The following is a 12029-nucleotide window of genomic DNA, read 5'->3' as shown; positions in this document are numbered from 1 at the left end:
ATGACTGGGAACTCTTCAGGAACAGGCTCCCCTCAAGAAGAGCAGTAACCTATGAAATGAAATTAGCTTTGGACCTCTGAGCATGGCTTGGCTGGGCAGGCTGGCTAATTACGCTGACCTTCCCTTTTCAAAAGCCATGGGACTTGTTAAGATGACTACAGATTTTTAATTATCTATTTTTCTTCCCTGAATAGTAGGTCTTTTCACTGCTTTCTGTGTTGGCCAGATAACATAGTTGGAAATGTTTTTCCTATTCAATCCGACACTTTGTCAGTCTCCTGCACACCCCAGGTGGCTCAGTGAAAATTATTTCTTCTGTGAAATGTTGAGAGAATAACAAAATGTAATGTTTCCACAGCTCTGACATGCTTTTTGCCCAGCTGGCTTGCTCGGAGGCTTTCGAACAAAACTGTCTCTGGGATCTCAGTTTGATAGGAAGTTGGAGACCTGGCAAGAGACTTTTTTGCTCTGTGCTGTTTTAAACTACACTCTCCCAAATACAGTAAATGCTTCTTGCAGATGCTTGTGCTGGGAAAGCAAGAAGCAGCTGAGTTTAGGTATTAGAGGAAAAGGAGCACAGGCATGCTTTCAGCAATCCAGCACAAGTCAAGAGCTCTCAGAAAAATCTCGTTTTGACCCCTTGATTACCACCTCTAATGGGAACAAAGAAAGCCCAAAGCCTGCACTCACTGGGGGAAGCTGCTGCTGTAGAGAAACCCAGTCTGCAGCACAGGAGGGTAGAGCTCGATATTTAATGCCCCAAGCAGATGTCATTAGGGTCCACTGTGCCTGGAGCTGCATGGGGGGAGCCAGCCATGGTTCGTGCACACTGTGGGACAGGCTGATGTGCGGGCAGGACTCATACGAAAAAGGTCTGTGCTTGGGTCCGGTGGGGTAGGATTCGCCAGCGAAGAGCTGCGGCTGCCCTAAACCAATGTTTTCCACCTCATCACAAAGATTGTCAGCACAGTACTAACGGCAGAGCTTCTTGGCTGATAGCAGAGGGGAAGGTGGAAGGGAAAGGCCTGACAGGTTTTCAGATCCTCCACTGAGTTTGCGGTGCTGGCAATTAGAAATACCCCAGCATCCTCTGGCTACCAACAGAGCCAATTCGATCGGGAAGTAGTGAGTAGTGAGTGAGAAATTAAACATTGGCCCCAGACTGACATGTTTTGGTCTTGTTTCAGTTGCCTACCACACTTTATACTGAGTGCACTGAAATTAGTCTGTCTGTCCTCAGAAGGGGAAAAGCGCTTAGTGCTGCACCATGTCTGGGACTAGGAGGGGAGAAAAGAAGATGACAGTGTTGCCTCCCCATATGTTGGCTATCTGGAGAGCTTCCAGTCAGGACTGATCCTCGCTGTGCTGCGCAGGGACAGGATGGGGAGCACCAGGCTGGTGCAAAGCCGTGGCTCAGAGATGTGGTCCCCAGCATCCTTGCCCATCCTGGGGATGATGCTCATGGCAGAGCCTGGCATGGAAGACAATTTTTAATCTAAAGCAATACTGTGCGCCGAAGTGACTTGCTTGAAAACGAGCCTGCCTCTGGGCCTGCGCTATAAGCTGCACGCCAGCTTTAACATTTTTTTTTTCTTATTTTTTAAAGATGATTGAAGAAATCTTTAACACTTCAGTTGTCCTTCAAGAACTTTAAAGGAGAAGCGCTGCCCGGGTACTGCTGAGAGGAGACCCGTGAAAGGGCTGCAGCACCTGGTGAGCATCTTCTCCCCTCCCAGTGCCAGCGGGGCCATGCTAACCCGGCTGAGCTGGAGAGCAGGGACCGGTCCGGGGATGACTGCTGTCAGTGAACCCGGTGAGCCGTCACGGGGCTGGTGTTTGCTCCTTCATCCTGACACTGCCCAAAGCACACGCAGACAATGCAAGAGCTGTGGCAGGACGCCTTGCTGTCTATAGAGGCTTCCAGTGCCTGGGACTGGCAGTGCAGACAGCAAAGGGTCTCGCACTGAGATGGGCTCCCAAATCCCCCTGAAGTCACAGAAAGTTTCTCAGCCTTTCATTGAATCTTGTGTTTGGCATCCACGGCTGGGCCAGGCGATGTCCCATACGAGGGGCTCTACGTCACCTGATGTGATGCCTCTAAGTACTTTGGTTGTTGAAGCACCTTTGAAACTTTCACGTGGTGCCAAAGTACCTGCTGCGAGGGGAGCAGGGCACTGCAGAAACCCTGCTTCAGCCAACAGAGAGGTAGGGACTGGACGTTGGTCTGAAATACTGACACAGGCAAGCAAGGTTTGTATTTTTATTTTTACTTTTTAAAATTTCATTTCTATTTTATAGGGCATGTTGAGGGAATATCTACCCTTGGGGAAGATGCTATGTAATGGGGTCTGAAACCAGCCCATAAGCTGCAGACGTGACTGGAACGTCCCTCTGCTGACATTTGGGCTGCTCTTTCCTGAGCTTGATCATCACCAGCTGCATTTTCCTGGGATATCTGTGTTGTCTTGTGGAAGATGCTGTCTCACAAGCCCTCCTGAAAGACAGATGATGTCTGACTGTCCCACTTGTGTCTCCCAGGGCTGGAAGAGAGAAAAAGGCACCGCTGCTGCACAAAGGCTGAAAGAAACCCCACTCGCTCCTTTTTGTGGTCCAGCCTGGGCTCTGCTCTGCACCAGGGCTGCAGGGCCCTCTGTGCTTCCTCCTGTGGGTGGGATGCTGCCTGTGAGCAGGCTCCTGTGCAGGCGCAGCATGCCAAGATCTTGCTTGCAGTGTTGTCTACCCCGAAGAGGTCAGCTTCAGGGAGATGGAGTGTGCAGGCTCCCTTTGCTCATGCCCTTTAGGAAACAACCCCGGTCTTTGTTTTTGGAGAGTGGGACCAGGACGGAAGGCTGCTCTTGGCTGCAAACCCCTGGGTTGGGCTGTATGTGACTTTCCCCATTGGTGATTGTTCGGATGTGCTTGACATTGGGTTGCTGAGGTTGCTGAATGCTGGGTGCATGGAGCCTGCGATGGGACTTGTTCAGTTGCTTTTGCCTCTGTGTGGAACGGGCAGTGAGTGGAAGTTGCTGCCGTGGTGCTTTCCCACTCTTGTGTCTCTGCTGATCTTCAGAAAGGTGACATGGCATGGTTAGCAGGGAGGAGCAGGACAAGTGAAAGTAATGGATGAATTTCTAGCAGGGAAAAGTGGTCTCAGGTACCTGGGGCTAAGTAAAGCCTTCCTTTCCCCAATGCTGAGCCAATGCTCTCACCTCTGGCAGCCTGGTATGTGTAACCTAAAAGCTTTCCACAGGGGGTCACCATCTCACAGGGGATGTAGGACTGGGCTGGGGATGCAAGGCAGGCTGGTTTCTTATCCTTGGCAAAAGCAAGGCAGATCCAGGCATCTGCCACAACCCTGTCCCTTATCCCAGCAGGTAAGTGGCCACCTCCTTCCAGGTGTCTCCTGGAGAAAGGTCTGATACAGCCTGCCTGGAGCTGCATTTTGCTTTGATCACCCAGGCAGAAGGGCACTAGACGGACTGATGCTGCCTCAGTCAGGTCCTCAAAATCCTGGTTGTCCCAAACAGATGCTCTCCTGCAGGATCAGCACCCATTTTTGCAGCTCTTTGCCTGGATATTTGCATTGCCAACAGATACCTCTCAGCATCCTGTGTCCAGGTGGTCTGTAAACTCCAGGAAATTATTCTAATTTCACCCCATCTTCTTGTCCTACTTCTGAAGATAATCAAGCTGTTTGTGTAAGTGCGAAGAGCAAACCCAAATCTATCTGCCCCTAGGTGGGGAAGAGAGTTTATCATGTTCCTTGAGATCAAGATAAGATACTTCTTGAGTCGTCAGTGCTTCTGAGTTTCTTTGCCATCTTTTGAGGAATGCTGCTATGAACATGCTTGCCCTCCACAGCTGACGCTATGTATGCCCCAAAACATGTTCTGCGCGTGTAATCTGGGGCCTAGCATGCAGCAGGTCTCAAAAATGCATGTTGTGTTGTGAGCACGTTCTTCTTCGTCCACTCAGTCTGGAGCAAGGAGGAAACATCTCCCCACTTAACCTTCTAGGCAGGAGCAATCAGCCATGCTTGCTGATTCAGAGGCATGGCTTATCTGAGGGACATCAAATGCCAATGCAGCCAGCAAACTCCTCCCCTGGCATGCATTAAGACTGCAGAAGCAGCCCAGGAGCAAACACAGGGCTTCCCTGTTCTGCTAAAAATCCTCCAGCAGCTCCAGTGGCACCCATGGCTGTGACAGTGGCCGGAGCCCGCGTGGGGCAAAGGGCTGTGTGCCATGAGTTGTCGTTGTCCTGCTTATGATGTGGCTGGATCAGACAGAGAAGTGGGAAATGGAGGAGAGAAATGCCTTGTCCTGCACCACCCTGTTGCTCAGTGGCAGAGGGGCTTGTGCACTCATCTTTTGGTGCTGGGTTGTTGAGTGATTGTACATGGATTTGTTTGTTTTGTTTTTTTTTTTTTTCCTTTGTGATTTCCATTCATTTTGCAATAGAAAATGCATTTTGCTAGATAGCCCAGGTGTGATGAAAATAGTTGCAGAGCTTCAGCTGTGCCTGTGCAAGCACAAATCCTGAGGCTGCATAAGCAAGTGTGAGATATTGGGATACTGAAATATGTGCATCCTTGACCACAGATCCTTTACTACCCTCGTACCTGGCAGGTGCTCAGAGAAGCAATCAAACACAAAGACTGACAAATTGCATTTGCGGCTGTTTTACAAATTTTAGTGAGATACCAACATAAATGTTTGTGGGGAAGGGCTATGAACTTCCCTGAGTTCTGCTAAAAATGTTACACTGGAGATATCTCATTGTGATTAGCTCTACAGGAAAACCAGGCTGTGCATAAGAAAATATTCCCTCTGTTGGTGAAATAATTGGCTGTTTTTCAATATGTTGCCATAAGAAAAGAGGCAGAAACTGGATATTTCTCCAGCATAATCAATAAACTGCAGGGCTTATAATATATTAATGACAGATTGAATTAATTTAGTGATTCTTCAGATCTCTGGCCTAATTTAAATGCAGTCTATTATGCTTTTGTAGAACTTTGCATCGCTTTCCCAAGAATAGCCACTGACACATGCCACTGCATTGCTTGTGAATACTGGAGCTGCTGAATACCAGCTTCTTGTACCGGCAGACCCTGCAACGGCGGGGGAATAAACCATTGACTCTGCAGACTCTGAAACCAGCTTTTTTTTGATACCGATGACATTTAATCCTGGCAAATAAGCACCAAGTAGGAAACTGTCTTTATGCTGCCCCAAATATGTTTCAGGGCCACCTGCAAAGCCAGCAAAAGTCATATGCACACTTCTGAAATTAGCGGTAAATGTCCTCCCTCCCTAGGAAATTATTGCCTGGAAATCAGATGAGATCTGGAGGATTCAATTTATGTAAATACCTGAGATTGTCCCATGGATTATTAAAACAGAACAAGAAGAAGAGCCTTACTCTAGTTGACTCCTGGACCCCTCAGGCTATTAACTTGCATAAATCCTGTTTGCTTCAGAATTGAAATTAGCTCCCTTAACTGCATCAGCATAAAGCAAGTGTCTTGTTTTCTACAAGCCTTTTTTTAAAGGTAGGCTGAGATTAAATGGCTTGCAACTCAAGCAGATATAAAAGACTGTGCTGTGGTAATGCAAATGATATGATATATGGTATAATTGGGATCATTGTGCAGAAGAAATGAAAATCGGGATCATTTTTTGTTTGCTTGCTGCTTGCTTTCTTGCTCCTGGGATATTGTGCCATCAATTAAGAGCTTATTTCTTCCCTGCGAGGGTGACAGACCCCTGTTTGAGGCTCGGCTCGGAAAATTGTAAATTGTCTTGTATCAAATGGAAAAGGTTGCGAAGGTACAAAAATTAATTGGGAGTGCTCAGCTCAGAGTCCTGGGGATAGTCCTGGCTGTGTCCAGGTCAGGCATGGCTAAATTCCTCGTTTTCTGCTAAAAGCCAGCTGGAGTTTAATGAGGCAGCATCTGAGTGAACACAAGATGTTGAGTAAGAGACAAGGGGCTCTTGGTAGCACGACACAGCGCTGGCCGCGCTGCTATGAGGGCAGTGTCTGGGGGAGCCAGGACATCCCCTCCGAGCCCTCCCGTGCTCATATGGGAAAAGTATTTGCATTTTTGGAGTCCCCAGAGAGCTCTGCCGCAAGGTCCTGCTCTCCTCAACACCTGCTTGTGGAGGTGGAAAGCTACATCCCTTACTTCCCTAGAAGCAAAATAGCTACTAAACAGTTACTGAAAGTTTATATTGAGGGTTGTCTTGTCATCAGCTGCATGTCAACCCTAAGTTACTGGGTTTGGAAAGAAAATTTCAATAAGAGCAGACAGACCAATGATTATTTTATCTACTCTCTGATTTAAGGAGAAAACTGTACAGTGAGATTGAAGGAAACCTTTTGGTTTCTGTGCTTAGTAATTGAGTTTGTTTTGTACCCGACGTGGGCGACTTCTCTTGCTTAAGACCCACATGGCTTGACACTTGGTCAAAGCTAACGCTGTACACTGAGGCCATCGCCAGAGCAGAGGGAAAGCATCTTTTCACACTCATCTGGAGACCAAGACTGGAGGAGCACATGGAGTTTTTTGTCCTCTTTTGGATTTGATTACCTGCTGCCACTTTTTGGAGGATTTGGAGATTGGAGACAACACTTAATTCAATAATTTGAGTTAATTTCAGAGTAACTTGACTTAACTTCTCTATTTTGCTCTTAGAGTTTAATGTTATCGTAGGTCAGTTTTGCTCATATGTTCTATTTTTGTTATTATAAAGTACCATAAAAAGTGGGTAAGACCTCCAGACTGCACCAAAAAGAAATCATTCAGAGAATGAAGGATGTCTAAGGATGGTTTTTGGTTACTTGGTTCTCCTAAGCTCTTGACTTTAGCTTGCACAGCAGAGCCCAACACAGGTACCAGTGGTTTCCAAGGCAGAAGCCCTCTGTGTATTAAAAATAACTTCAGTCTGAGTCACATGGAGAAACTGCGTGTTCAGAGTGAGTTATCCTGAGATCTTGGCATGGAAGAGTCTGAGAGTAGTGGTGGGTTTACTTTTATATATTTTCTTAGCATTGTCTGCTTACGTGCTCTTACATACTTGCTCCAGTAGTGACCACTCCTTGACCACTGTGGGTTGTGTTTGCAGACTGGGACCTCAAGTATCACCCTTGCATGCAGTTGGCCTCACATCTAGAGTCACAGCTAAAAGAAGTCAAAATTAGTTTGGGCCAAGGCATGCCCTGAGATCTTGCACTGTCAGGGCAGTAGAAAGCTCGTGGCCTTTTACATGCAATGGCACAAATCACATTTACTGGGCTGTGCTGTAGCTGGTATGAAATCTCTTGAAACTCCCAGCCTTGCAGGCCTGAACAAAGTGTTTTGGCAGGAGCTGGGGGGCTGCCAAGGAAAGATGAATGGCTGATCCTAGAGGGAAACTTGTTCCACATTAATCTGGCTGCTGCAGAGTAACTGGGACGGTGGGGTGGTGGATGAATCAGGAGAAAATGTATTGCATGCATGGTGATGTTCATGGAGCAGGATGGATCCTGGCCCACCCCTTTTGCACAAGGGAAGATTTTTGTCTTCTGCACGTTTCTATGGTGCTATGATATAGCCCCAGGTCATGCATACCGGCAAGGTGGTTGGGCTGCAGCACTTGCCCTGTGAGGTTCAGCCTGGAGAAGGGATGGTACATCCACTCCCAAGAGCAGATCCCCAGTACTTCAAAGAGGTCATCTAGAAGATGGAGCTGGGCTCTTCACAGCAGTGCATGTTGGGAAGATGAAAGAGAGCGAGCATAGACTGAAACAAGAGAGGATCAGACTGGATTTCCCCATTTCATCAGCCAAGCACTGCAACAGCTTGCACAAAGAGGCTGTGGGGTCTCCATCCTTGGAGACATTCAAAGCTCAACCAGGCAGGTCCACGAACAACCTGCTTGAGCTGGCCCTGCTTTGAGTATGGTGTGGGACCAGGTATCTCCAGAGGTCCTTGCCAGCTTGTGTTAATTTGCGACTCCAGCTGCACACACCATGTTTCCAAGGATGTGATCTTTCGTGCTGTGGTTTTTGTGGCCCTCTTGCAGGGCAAGGGCTATGTTTTGTCCTATTTGTGAATGGTAGCAGTAGGTCTGTACATGGTACATGTTTCATGGCTTCAGGCTGTTGTGTGAGTGCCATGCTCTTCTGCTCCCCCAGAGTCTTAGTGGGTGGAGGAAGCCCCATTCAGAGTTTGTGAACTTCAGGATGATATTCTGGTCACTAACGTCCGACTTCTCCCCATTCGCCCAAAAGGCAAGCACGCACGTCCATGTACCTCCATCTGCTGCAGGCAACAGGCAGGTTCACCACAGGTTTTACGAGGTTATTTATTGGTGCTGATGTCTGCATGTTGTCCAGGTTGGCCTGTGGGTGGTTCTCAGCTTGGCAGAGAGCCTTGGTGGAGGTGACAGGAAGCCAAACTCTTCTCCAAGGGACGACGTGTCCCAGAACCCAGGGCTGGGTCTTAAGAGACTCGGTTTCACTTTCTGGTTCTGCTGCTGGCTTTTTGGGTGATCTTGGGCAAGTTGCTTCATCTTTCTGTGCCTCAGTTTCCACAGTCTGTGAAATGGTGATAATAGTGAGGTGCCTCCCTTCACCCCCCCAAAAAAAAGGTCCAAACCCATTTGAGTAGATATAAGCATTCACTGCTATGTTTACACAGGAGCTGAGCTCTTATTTGTTGGGGCAATTTTCTCAAGATGTAATTTTTAATTTGTTCTGGCACCCGCAGAATAAACAGCCTCATAATAATGAAAGAAATGTTCAATTTTTGCAGAGGAACATTTTCTAACTTTCTCAGTCTGACCCTCATGACACATAGGTCAATTTACTACTTGGAGAAATTAATTGTGCTATACACATCAGCATCTTTCTGCTTATGCACTTTCATGCTGGTGTACAAAATGCTATGATTATGTATGAAGTTCTGGAAAGAAACATTGAAATATAATGATATTAAGTTTCCCTGAAGTGAACCCACCTGTGGAGTTGAAATTTTAGGATCATTTTTGTTAAATAGTGCTGCTGATGCCTAGACAATTTTCAATGAATATTTGACTATAAATTGCTGAGATGCTCACCTTATTTTCCTGTTCAAGCTTTCTCAATTCTCAGTGAATTAAAAAATAATTAGAAGATAGGCTTTATTCATTCCTCTTAAAGGAAAAGAATCATTTCAGGCAGGACAGGGTCTTCATCTTCCGTAAACTGGTGCAAGAACATAACATTGTTTTTTTCGTATTGCAGTTTTGTTTTGTTTCAAAGTTTCATGCTGAACAAGTTACCAACATCTGCTGTGCACATGAGACCATGCAATTCGTTACCCAAAGTAGGTCTGTGCTTCTGAAAACCTGCTCTAAAGAGGTTTGAATAGTGAGGGAGCAATAAGAGCTAATGAGGATTCACCTTCCTCCTGATCCTGACTAGGATGCTAGTACAATTTTGGGGGGGTCGCTCCAGCCAGGAGATGCTGGGAAGAGCTATAAGGACAGCAAAGCAAGGCTTGGCTGCACTGGCTTTGCTGTGTGTGCAGATGTTGTGGATCATGTATGCTTGGCAACACCATCAAGGGGTGTTGGCTACACCCAGATCTCTGATAGACCGGCCAGAGCGGCCAGGGCACACACGTGTCTGAGAAGGGCAAACATACAGAAGATGTATGCAAAACGCATACATGCAAATATTTTGAGGCAGAGCAATGCGCGAGCGTGCGGGGTGACACCGGGATGGATGTGGCTCAGGTGTTGCAAGACCTTGGCCTGGGGTTCAGGTCTGCTCTCTGCTGCACAGCGGAGGCTCAGCCAGAGGCTGGGAGCTGCAGCGTAGCAAAGGGACCAGGGACGGTGTCAGCGAAGGCCATGAGCCTGGCTGCGTCGGGGATGAAAGAGCAGGAGCAAAAAACAGGGAAAGCCAAGAGCTGTGATCTCTGGCCATATTTCCTACTGCTCAGTGGGGCTGGCTATCCCCTTACAGCAAAGTGAGTATCACTCTAACCCTATTTTTTCACAGATAGGTAGAGAGGACAGGCTGCTGCCAGCACATTGTTTCCTCCCCAGCTGACTATACTTTTCTGCCTTGCTTTACAAAGAGCACATTATTCATTCCTTTTGTTGCCACCAAATGTTGGCAACCAAGGCAGGTTGGGAGTGACATCTCCCCAACAGCCTGCAGAAGCATTGGGTGTTTAATTGGCTGCTTCTCCCCAGGATAAATAAACCTTCAGAGCCTCAGCCTCGAGTATTTAATCAGAGAAGTTAAATGTTTAGGGGATTGGATCGCTTGATCTCTTTGCTTAGAAGTTTTCCTGCTTCTCCTTGATGAGCAGACAAGCTGACAGTTGGCAGAAATCTTAAAGATGCTTGTGCAGAGGAGAGCTGTAGTTGAAATGTTTTTTCTGATTGATACTGGTGACTATCGAATGAAGAAGTTGTTGAAAAATGGCAGCGTGATTCACTGCTCTCTGACACTGGCTTTTTCCCCCTGAACATGTCCTTCTCGGCACAATGGCTGTGCTGCCTGCTTATGGGGAGAAATGACCTTTCCATCAGGACTCCTGGAAAACACAGCACGGCTGTGCTCCTGCATCCTCGCCGGGTGGTGGACGGGAGCAGGAACTCGCAACCTGCCCACCTATTGCTTTTCCCTCTCTGCTCCTTGTTTGGCTCCGTGTCACTCCCGTGCAGCAGGAGAGATGTGATCATGGGTCACTGGCTTGGGGAAAACCGAGATGTTCCTCTCGTGTTGTTCAGGGAGGAAATTCGGTAACGCCATACGCGGCTGCGGAACTGACCCTGAGTCGCCAGCATCCCAGAGCAGGGAGCTGTGGCAGAGAGCAGATTGGTACAAGCCCAGGAGCATCGGCGGTGCAGCAAAGGGAAAGTTCACTGCTCGTATGTATTTCCTTGTATCTCTCAGTGGGAAGGTTTTCTCTGTAGCTGATGTTAGAAATGCCCCAGTACAGTTGAGTGCAGGAGTGTTTGAGGAGGGAACCCCCCAGCCAGCTTTAGGTTGGATCTGGCAGAAGTCTTCTTGGAGGCAGACGTTTGATGATACAGTATTGATTTCAGGTTATTTAATTTTCATCTTAATAAAAGAGGTAGGCCTTTGGATTATGGCGTTCTTAAGTCTCCTCAACACAGAGGGTAGTCAGGGCATCAGCTGAGATGGGTTTGAGAGTGGTGTTCCTTTCAGATCTCGGGGTGTTATTTCCAGAGCTTGTGAGTGGAAGGCAGATGGTTTGCAATTGCTTTTTGTTCTGAAGTGAGACACTGAAATGAAAAATATCTTGAATGTTTTAATCGCAAATAAATGATTTGCAATGATAAATGTTTCCTGTTTAATTAGATTTTAAAATGAAATGAAATGATTTTTTAAAATGAAAATTGTGTTGTCCTTCAAAATACTGATTTCAGATGATCACAAACCTAAGGTACCACTTTTGTTATGAACTGACATCCCATAATCCGTAAACTTTTTTACTTTGGGAAGGGGAGGAAGAAGCAGGAATGAGTAAACCCACTTTTGGCCAGTTCTGGTTAATTAAGACAGAGAAAGCAATAACCTCTGCTGCTAATGGTTTCAGAGAACAGCTGCTGTAATTGTTCACTTCTGTTATTGGCCTGGGCTGTAACTTTTCAGCCTTTATATGTGCTGAGTATTGTGGAGGGGAAAAACTCCTTCGAAAACATTTCTAAGGTGGAGAGCAGAGGGAAAAGTGCCTCTGTTGAAAGGCCCAAAGTTATTCCATTCAAAAACAAAAGCCCCATATAGAAGGCCGGGATTGCTCTCACTAGGTACTACCCCCAGTAGCACAGACGTGAAGTGCAGTAGATGCTCAGTTTAATGTGGTGCACTGATTTGGGGAGGGCACGTGTGTGTGTGTGTGTGTGTGTGTACGAGATTGCCAATTTACAATTCAAATCCAGAGGATATGGAAGTATCGTATGGTTAATACATTCCTGGACAAATAACTGGCTTCAGTTAGAATATTTGGGAGCAAACTCAAAGGC

The 12029-nt window shown here is 47.0% G+C and overlaps 1 protein-coding gene across 5 annotated transcripts in view; it reads left to right on the top strand.

Moving 5' to 3' along the window:
- Positions 1 to 12029, top strand: part of CST3 (cystatin C) — a 57255-nt gene that overhangs the window by 9046 nt on the left and 36180 nt on the right. Inside the window, exons 4-5 of one of the 5 annotated variants that reach the window (XR_014227694.1) lie at positions 1607 to 2205; positions 2299 to 11426. The exons of 1 other annotated variant lie outside the window; for it this stretch is intronic. Coding sequence is in view for 1 of the 4 variants with exons in the window: in XM_082307140.1 (XP_082163266.1) it covers positions 1607 to 1654 (48 nt within the window). In the remaining 3 variants the exon portion in view is untranslated. Of the gene's footprint in view, positions 1 to 1606; positions 2209 to 2298; positions 11427 to 12029 lie in introns of those variants that run through there. 3 more of the 5 variants (XR_014227695.1, XR_014227696.1, XM_082307140.1) reach the window with 3 other exon arrangements.

Source organism: Platalea leucorodia, assembly GCF_965183815.1.
Source record: "Platalea leucorodia genome assembly, chromosome: 3".
NCBI classification, from domain to species: Eukaryota; Metazoa; Chordata; class Aves; order Pelecaniformes; family Threskiornithidae; genus Platalea; species Platalea leucorodia.
Note: the sequence above shows the minus strand (reverse complement) of the source record. Positions and strands in the feature narration are given on the sequence as shown.